Genomic DNA, 9,330 nt, shown 5'->3' with positions numbered 1-9,330 from the left:
GAGGGGAATGTTAACTGTGTTCACTTCCACACTTTGAGAAGCAGATTATATTACTTGCTTAGAAGATTGAATTCTTCATTGCTGAAGGTAACGTGGTTTTAAAAGCCTAATCACAAGCACTTGGGCTCAAGAAGGTTGGTCTTAGAAAATGAATCAACCTTGCAGCCTCTTGTGGAGGGAACTGAGGCAGGACATGAATTTCTCTGTACTCATCACTTACCATTGCTTCATCCTCAGGCCCCCTGAAATTAAAAGAGAGGGCTGGCAGTTCACGTGAGCTGGGGATTTCGATTTCAATGTTGTACAGAGAGAAAAGGAATTCACCCAGGACACAAGTACTGAAGAGCCTAAATTGTGTTTGGAAGCACGGTGGGCTTGGCAAGGTGTTGCTGCAGTGGGGAGGCCCCACGGCAGCACTGCAGCTGCCCCCCAGTTTGCAGAACGGGCTGTGGCACTGCAACGTCTGCAGGCTGAGAAGAAAGATTGTCCTCGCTTTCCCTGTCAGAGTTTGCTCCCCTAGGAACCCTCAGCACCCAAAAAGCCTTTGCACCTTACCAGGATTTCCTGACGTGAGTAGCAGTGTGAGAAACACTGATATAAATGACCCATCCTTGCCTATATGAGGATTAGTAGGAAGATTTGGGGGTATTAAAAAGCAGTTGCCTTACTGGAAAGTATCAAATGCAATCTTATTTGCTTTGTTCACTTTTTTTTTTTTTTTTGGCTTTGCATTAGATTTCTAAAGCAAAGTAAATTCATTCTGCCAGTCAAAACTGAGGACTGGCGCTTTCTTTTAAGATTTATTCTGTGTCTTTGTCACCCTCATCTCTTGGTCTCCCCTCTGGTTGCTCCCTGGAAGGACCTGCAGTTCCCGCACAACTGGAAGGGGGGAAACAGTTTAGGGCTACCCCCGACAAGGGGCAGGGTGGGTTGGAAGGGGTGAGGACTGGCAGGACGCAGCAGTCCATGGGCACTGTCTCCCCATGAGCAGTTCCTGATCCCCCCTCCAGCCCCCCACCCCCCCCCCCCCCCCCCCCCTCAACCCTGGTGTTGGTCTGCCTGCTCTACCACAGACACCACTGCAGCTCCCCTATGGCTGCTCTGAAGGAGTTCACAGCCGTCCTTCTTAGCAACAAGAGCTAATCCTGGGTGATTATTTGGAGAGTTATTTATATAGACTTGTGTCCTATTTTGCTTTGGGTTTGTTTTGGTTTGGGTTTTTTCCTCTGTTTTGGGTTTGCTTTTTTTTTCCTTTTTTCCCCAGTTTAAAAATGAAGTAAAGCCAGAGCTGGCAGAACAGGCCAAACCCAAGGAAGAATTGCTTTGGAAAACTCTAGTTGGCTATGAGTTGTGAATAATTTTTTCCAGAGGGAAGTCTGGAGTAAGCATTCTTCAGTTCTGCTGTACCTATTCTGAAGTTCCTTGTGGGATACCAAGCGCTTGACCCCAATCCCATAAATCCACTCCAGCAAACAGACTCTGCATAGGTGAAACCCTATCAGTTTTAGTGCAGTTTCCCAAAAAGTGCAGCACAGCACATGTAAACAAGGTGCTGCGAGACTAGCCAGGAGAACAGCCACAACTGTGACTGGGACCTGTGCTGCACAGCACTGGTGCATGAGTCTTATTAGAAAATTTATGAAACTTTTTGGCCTACAAGCAGTTCCATCTTGGAAGGATTTTGTTTCATGTATGTTAAATTTCGACCAGGATTTGAGACTTAACGTTCAGTATTTTATTAATTTCCATTTGAAAATAATGTATGTTAAAAACTATATTTTGCTACATTTGTTTAACTTCTAGAAAAATACTAACTGGAAGAAATACCAGAGGGTTTCACTTAGCCAGGGGCATAATATATAGCTGATCTGGTAACACAATGGTGATGAAATACAGGTTGTTCCAAAAGGTTAGAATGGCAAGAAGAAGAGAGAGGATCTTCTGACTCTGTCAGCTTTCTTCCTTTACCTTAAAGACTCTTTACCCTTCTTTAAAAAGAAAGAATAAAACAAAGATATTTTGGTTTTTTTAATTTTCTTTTTTCCTTTTTATTTGTTGAGCAACCATGTCTGTTCCAGGGTCCCCATCTTTAAATAGGTCTTCTAGACATAGTCTCAGTACAAATAATTTCTGTTACCTCACAGTTCACCAAAAAGTAATTGAAATCACATGCTGGTTTATGAGCACCTGTCCGTCATCTCTGAGATCTTCTTCTTTCTTTCAAGAATAGTTCATTTTTCTTTGAACTCCCTTCTGTGAACCCAGTAGTAATTTATTGATAAGCAGCATGCTGATAAAAAGCTGAAACACTGTCTTGCCAAAATACATATACATTCACCTACAATTCTTACACTTGTCTATAATCTAACTTTGCCCTCTAGTGCCCATTCTGGTTTTTTCCTGCACTGCAAAGTACCCTGTTGACTTAAATATGTCAAAACATATTTTTATTTCGTGATGAGATTTTTAAGGGCAGTTATGAACTAAAAAGAAAGCTTAATGGTATGAGAGTTTCTGAGTAATTAGTGGGCCATGAATTAACATATTCCCACTGCAGGCAAGTGAGACAATAAAAACTGGGATCCTTCATAAGAGAGCAGCTGAAAACATTTCTTGCTATTTCCAAGTTTCATTAAAAATGAGGCCATTTCAACAACAGTTTACTGCACTGCAGAAGCCACCTAGGACATCAGAGCCAGAAAAGTAAGTAGACTGAATGTCCTTTTATTGTACAGGCTTGAAGAAGCGCAAAAACCAAACAAGCAGCAGAAATAAGATTTGAAACAGTTTCGCAATGGGGCCATTTCAAGCGCTGTTAGTTACAAAGCCCAGGAAATACCCATTTTGCTGTAGCATTTGTGGCGGGATATCTGTCACCAGGTGGAAATTGCTCTGATACTGTGCTCTGTTTCTTTGGTCTTTTCCATTGTTCTGGATCATGGTGAAGTTGTTAGCTGGTTTTATTTCTGGTATTTCAGCTTCAGATCTGATACCCATGTCTCTCATCACTTCTTTAGCTTGTATCCATGAGTGGTAGAGAGGAGAGTATGTACACCCTGCAAAAGAGACCTGTGTCATAGATATGGTACCTGAGATCTGGTGCACCATTGCTATTGTTCTTGCTAGTCAATTTTTTTTTAGATGTACCTTTTTATTATCACCCCTTTGAATGATATGCTTCTGAATGGCTGGAGATCAGGGAAAGCTTTAAAGTGGTTCCTCACCTGATGCTTAAACCAACTGCTAGCAATTTCAGTCCTCTGGGACTAACATCACCCTCTCTTGGGAGCCACTGCCATGCTCTCTCTCCTCCGGTTCTTTATGCCAGACTCAGAAGCCTGTGCCAAATGTACATCAGCCTTGGCCACAGGTAATAGCTTTTTTTTTGAAGTTGTTGGGTTTTTAACCGAATTTTTACCAATATTCATTAGGTAACAGAGCCTGAATACACCTCTGCTTTGCCCCTTACTAGCACAGAGCAAGCGACTAGGGAAAACACAACCATTTGAAATGGAGTTACCCAGGGACAATTTCCCAAGGGTAAAATCCAGGCTTGACCTCACAGAAATTAGTGGATTTTTGCCCAGTTTGTTGCAAGTTGTTTTAAAGAATTTTATTATATTGCAGTTATTACTCAAGGCTATGTGGTTTGGAGGGGAAATTCATTGGCATACCAAGGGCTATATGTTTCTGCGGGTCAATTTGTGAGCAAAGGGAATGAGGCAGAAAATTTCAGGCAGCAATAAAACACAGCACTGAATGGTGATGTTTGAGATTGCAGTAGCCAGGATGAATATGTCCATGGGGAAGCAGGATGTGCCACAGGCAGATGTGGCTTTAGGGTACTTTTATGTAGAGAAGTTATTTTAAATAAGCTTGTGAAAGAAGTTAAAATTAATTGGAAACACAGTGGGAGGGAAAAAAAGCCTTACCCCCAGACAGTTAGAGAAGGCAAAGATACTTCAATTAAAAGTTAACAGTGTCCAACTGAGAAGTTATTGCAGAAGCCATAGCTACTGCAAACAATATCCTATGTAGACAAATACTTCTAGAACTACTTTACCTCTCTGAACAAAGCAAATGTTAGAATGACTGAAACATAAAGAAAAATACATTCTTGTAAAAGAGCATACAAACTTTGAAGAATAATGAATGGTCTCAACCAAAGCCAGGACCACTTAAATAAGCAATATACTACTTTATTTTTGTTGCCATCTCACTCAGTACAAATGTAGCAATTCCTCTAAGGTGATTCTCTATGTGTAGGTGAAATAGAGATGGAAAGTACCAGCACATTTTCTCAGCAGAAAACACCATAGGATGATACTATTTGTCATAAGATTATAATCCCTTCCTATGGAGTAACCCTCACTAAAAAGTTATATAGATTAATTTATAGCTAGGGTAGACAGCTTGCTTACCAAGGGAAAAATTCACGTACATTGAATAATGCATTACATTTGCAAAAATAAATTTCAGCAGCATAATTATTTAAATACAATCAAAAGGAACTGGAAGCACTGCCACAAGATAGATCATAGAACAAATAATAAATATAAATATTTTTAAAGCTAAGTTATGTTATGTATTTGTACCTTAGTTGTTAAGCTTCCTTACGACTTTATCAATCAATTGAAGACATCTCCTCATTTCTGCACGGCTGATCTCCCAGGAGCACAGGTTGTGTTGTTTGTCTTTAAGAAAACAGTCTATTTTTTGGAAGTACTTTTTCAGTTTCAGCCTGTTGACTTCTTTACTGTGAAAGTAGTGGGTCTGCTTCTTGGTTACACATGCCTCCAATTGCTCAATTTGCTGATAAAGTCCATTTTGGAATTGTTCTATAGCTGTCCCATCCCAAGCAGCTAGAGTCAGATTTTTGCTAAAGATATAGAAGATGTGTTGGAAGATCTCTTCAATGGCCACTTTGACAGCCTCTTTCTGTCTGGGCTTTAGAACCTGCTCAGGAAATCTGAAGGACATTTTCTCTCTTAGACATTGTTGAGGGAACTTTTTGCCCATTTTGTCCAAAAGTTGCAGGCTGTTCTCAATCATTTTTCTTTGCTGTAAAGGAAGGTGATTACACTGAAGGCTGGAGATGGTGGTGGTGCACAACAGTATGAGGCCAATTGGTATCAAGCCAAAAACATTCATGATGAAGATAAGCTCTTACGTTCCTCCTGTCCTGTGTATAAATTCTGAGAGACAGGCTGGGATGCTTTGAAGGTCATTCGTAGGCTCCTGTTTCTTCAAAACCTTGAAATCTAATTATTCTGTAGGAGAAGTTTTCTTTCATCATTTTTTGGTTTTTAAGGTTTTCCCCCTTGTGTATGCTTTTGACACTTACCACTTTCATTTTCTGCTTTATGACTTCATTGTCTTTTTTTTTTTTTTTTTTTTTTTTTTGCCACTTTCTTTTTATTTCAGCTGGATATTAGAATATTACATATATCTTAGATTATTTATTCCCCCTCCCTCAAAAATTCTACAGGAAGTATAATGAGAATTTAAAAGAAAAAGTTACAGAAATATCCTTAGTTTCTTAATATTTTAGCAGTGGAAGAACATGTTGAAATAAAATAACACTATCAATGATGGGTCAGGGACCTGCTGGATACTACTGCCATCCTATATCAGCTTGATTTATACTTCCAAAATTCAGTTAAGCTTTCTCTACCTATTTTCATTCAGGGAAAATATTTTCTTTCTCCTCACCTTTATTTCTCTTGACCATTTAGGCTCAAATGACAGGTGTCATATCATTAAAATAAGTGTGTGTGTGTGTGTGTGTGTGTATAAAAATGTGTATATGCATTAATATACCTATGTGTATTTTAATGCATACACACTGCTAACCAAATGAGGTCTTGATCTCACTTAGAGACTGTAAGTGCCATGCACATACAAATACTCACATGGGAACAGGTTAGATACTTGGATGAAATACTCTTTTTTTCCTCCATGTAAGTAACCGAGCAATAATTAATATGAATGCCAGTAGAGCACAGGTCTGAATTCTGACATTAAATAGGAAGAGAATGAATAGCAAAGACAAAAAATACTAATTTCAGCCATTTGCTTTTCTGAGCCATATAATGGAGGAAGTTACGCCTATCAATCACAGTACATTGGGAAATCTGGCTCCTGTCTGATTTTGTTTTGATGAAAGCTAGTCTTAAACTATCATTTTGCTGTCTCCCCAGCCTCCTGTGCAAACATATGTCATTGCAAAGGCAACTGTCTGCAGATGATTGCCTTGATGAAGAGGTCAGATAAACTGTTTTTTTAGTCTGAGACCTGGCTCTGTATTTTTGTTCTGTTGTTGCACCCATTGCTATGTGGTTGGCTTAATTCCCAGTTGGTAGTCACTCTTAGTAGATTTATGCTACTATTTTAGGACTTCCTTTGCGTTCAATACATAGGTATTTGGGAGGCTTTAAAAAGTCATGAATTAAGCTGAGCACAATTATTCACATGAGCAAACTCCTTGGATGCCTTGATGTTGCTTAAGCAACTGTGGATGGGATGTCCTGCCAGTGTGAGGAAGAAGTGAATCCCCTATCACCTATGACAATAGTAAATAAAAAAAGTAAGAACAATCAGAGCATGATATAAAATGCATAATATGGGACCAAATCTTTTCACTTAGTGGGAATGTTTATTACTTTGGAAAAAAATGGACTGAAGTGCATTATTGTGTTAAATACAAAATGGCTATGGAGATGTATCACTTTTGTAAAAATACAGCTGTAGAAGGTAAGTACATAACGTATTACAATCATAATGAAATCAATAAAAGATGTATTTAGTTCAAGAAAACTATTAAATACTGCTACATCCGTTGCCATAAATTATACACAAGTATTTTTTTCCAAACTGTAATCATCATATGAGCTTAATCCTGCTACTGATTTAAAGAGGTAAACTTTTCACATTCATTGTATCTCCTAGACACACAAGTTCTTTCTTTCCTCTTGCAAAATATTTTTTTACATGTTTCCCTCTCAATGAAGAGCTGGAGATGCCATCCTGGGTGTCACAAACTTTACAGAGGGGAGAAATAGAAGATGGTCTCTTCCAGATTTCTTACAAAGATAGAGCTGGTACAGGTGTTTTATCCTCTTGTCTGTGTTAACAGATCAGTTGTCCACTCTTCCTCACAGAACAGTTACACTTGACTTAATCCATCAGGTTTTTCAGGTTGTTTTGGGGTTTTGTTTTGTTTTGTTTTGCTTTGCCTTTTTTTTTTAATAACAACAATTTGTTCTTCCCCACTCAGCCAGTTTCTTGATCATTGCACTGATCAAAGCACAGTAGTAATATTGCATGATTCAGGACAGTCTCCCCTAATCATCTGTCTTTATTGCTTAATTCAGAAACAAACAGTTCATTAAAAGTAATGACTGAAGAAGCAACTGAGCGATACAAAGCTGCAGCACAGATTGCTGTTTATATCTCTGCCTGTGATTGAAGCACAGACCACTGTAACCTAGAATGAAAAGAGGAAATAAGTTTACAAAGCACAACTGTACTTCCAAGTAGACCTAACAGATCATTATTCTGGAAAGATTATCTGATCTTTGATTTTATGCAAGAAAGATCTGCCCTTAAAAGGTCATCTAGTTATATATGTATTCATTACAGGAGTGTAAGACTGGAGCTAAACATGTGCACAATTTATGTCTCTCTAACATCTTTAAAATGCCACAAATTGCTTCCCTAATGGAAGTTTTTAATTTCATTATATAATGCAATAAAGGAATGAAATGAATATTCACTATCCCTTATGACATGGGTTCTTTCATGTCAGGCACCAAGGCATGTGGTAAGTCTAAGTTAAGCCTATGTATATGCTGGCAAAAGGAGCAGTGTCAGGGAACATTCCTGCAAAATAGTGTGGTTTTGGCCTCTGATAACTATCCATGTTAAATCACTTCATATAATCTTACACCAGCTTTCTTAAATCAAAATAACCAGTTCCTCTCAACATTTCATCTACTCCAGCTATCAGTTTATTTTCTCCTTTAATTCATTCAAAACACACTGATTTTAACAAGTCAGCATGTCACAAAGGAGTCCAAATAGGTTCAGCTTGTCACTGCACAAGACAGCTTCCTCCCCAGCTAGCTTGACACTGCCCATGTTGAAAGAAAATAGTTTTTCTCCATTATGCTTTCCCTCATGCTATAACTTGCCAGTCCTCTCCCCTATACATCTAAATTCTTCCTTTTTTACTACGTTTTTAAAGCAAAAACTTCAAATAAAGGCAAGATGATTGGATTTTTTGCTCTTATCCTAAGACCATGTGGCTGGCCAGGTGCAAGCCTTATGCTGTGATGGACAAAGGCAGGAGCAGCCAAAAGTGACCATGTGCTGGTCAGAAATGGGATAGTACAGGTTTAATACTATAGCTGGAACCACTCAACATGCATGGATAAAGCTAGGAAATTTATAGTTTTTTGACTACAAAATCTGCCATGAAGACAAATACCTTATTCAGTTTTAAATTATTAAAGCACAGTTAATTTGGCTCATATGCTACAATTGCATTCACAATCACTATTACAGTCTGCATTAAGAATCATAGAATCATTTAGGTTGGAAAGGACCTTCAAGATCATCGAGTCCAACCATCAACCATGCCCACTAAACCATGTCCTGAAGTGCCTTGTCTACATGCTTTTTGAATACCTCCAGGGATGGTGACTCAACCACTTCCCTGGGCAGCCTGGTCCAATAACTGACAACCCTTTCAGTAAAGAAATTTCTCCTAATATCCAATCTAAACCTCCCCTGCCACAACTTGAGGCCATTTCCTCTCATCTTATCTCCAGCCACCTGACAGAAGAGGCCAGTACCCACCTCACTATAACCTCCTTTCAGGTAGTTGTAGGGAGTGATAAGGTCTCCCCTCAGCCTCCTTTTCTCCAGATTAAACAAGAAGGTAAGATCTAGCTCAGCCATGTGACCTTCCCATCTCAGTAGACCATTTCTTGGTGTTCTGTTGACCTGTCCCTATCCAAGTAACTGTTATAGCTTATGCTGAGTAATTCACTGAAACCACTTTGCAATACATGCTTGCTTTTGCAAAGTATTGTTTCAATAAGTACAATTTAACCAATAAGGGTATTAACTAATAATTAAAAACCCCATAAGTGCTACAAATTCAGTTTAGCAGAAAAGAAATTTAACAGAGCAGTCCTCAATGAAGTAGCAGCAAAGGGGTATTACCATAACCTACATTTTAGAAGCATGGAAGTAAAAAAATTACTGTTTCCATTTATGTCACTAAAGGTTTGTTACCTTAATTGTAAACACATATAAAAACATTGT

General features: G+C 38.7%; 1 protein-coding gene across 1 annotated transcript; it reads right to left on the bottom strand.

Moving 5' to 3' along the window:
• Positions 1 to 2,482: 2,482 nt before the first annotated feature.
• On the bottom strand, positions 2,483 to 5,653 carry LOC126036597 (interferon epsilon-like). The gene has a single exon (XM_049796562.1). It carries the CDS (start codon positions 5,149 to 5,151, stop codon positions 4,597 to 4,599), a length of 555 nt encoding a protein of 184 aa, XP_049652519.1. The 5' UTR covers positions 5,152 to 5,653; the 3' UTR covers positions 2,483 to 4,596.
• Between the last annotated feature and the right edge of the window lie 3,677 nt (positions 5,654 to 9,330).

This window comes from Accipiter gentilis, chromosome Z, assembly GCF_929443795.1.
Source record: "Accipiter gentilis chromosome Z, bAccGen1.1, whole genome shotgun sequence".
In the NCBI taxonomy this organism is placed as follows: Eukaryota; Metazoa; Chordata; class Aves; order Accipitriformes; family Accipitridae; genus Astur; species Astur gentilis.
Note: the sequence above shows the minus strand (reverse complement) of the source record. Positions and strands in the feature narration are given on the sequence as shown.

Excerpts from the sequence above, each read along its gene's own strand:
- LOC126036597 (XM_049796562.1), bottom strand. The coding sequence starts at position 5,151 with ATGAATGTTTTTGGCTTGATACCAATTGGCCTCATACTGTTGTGCACC.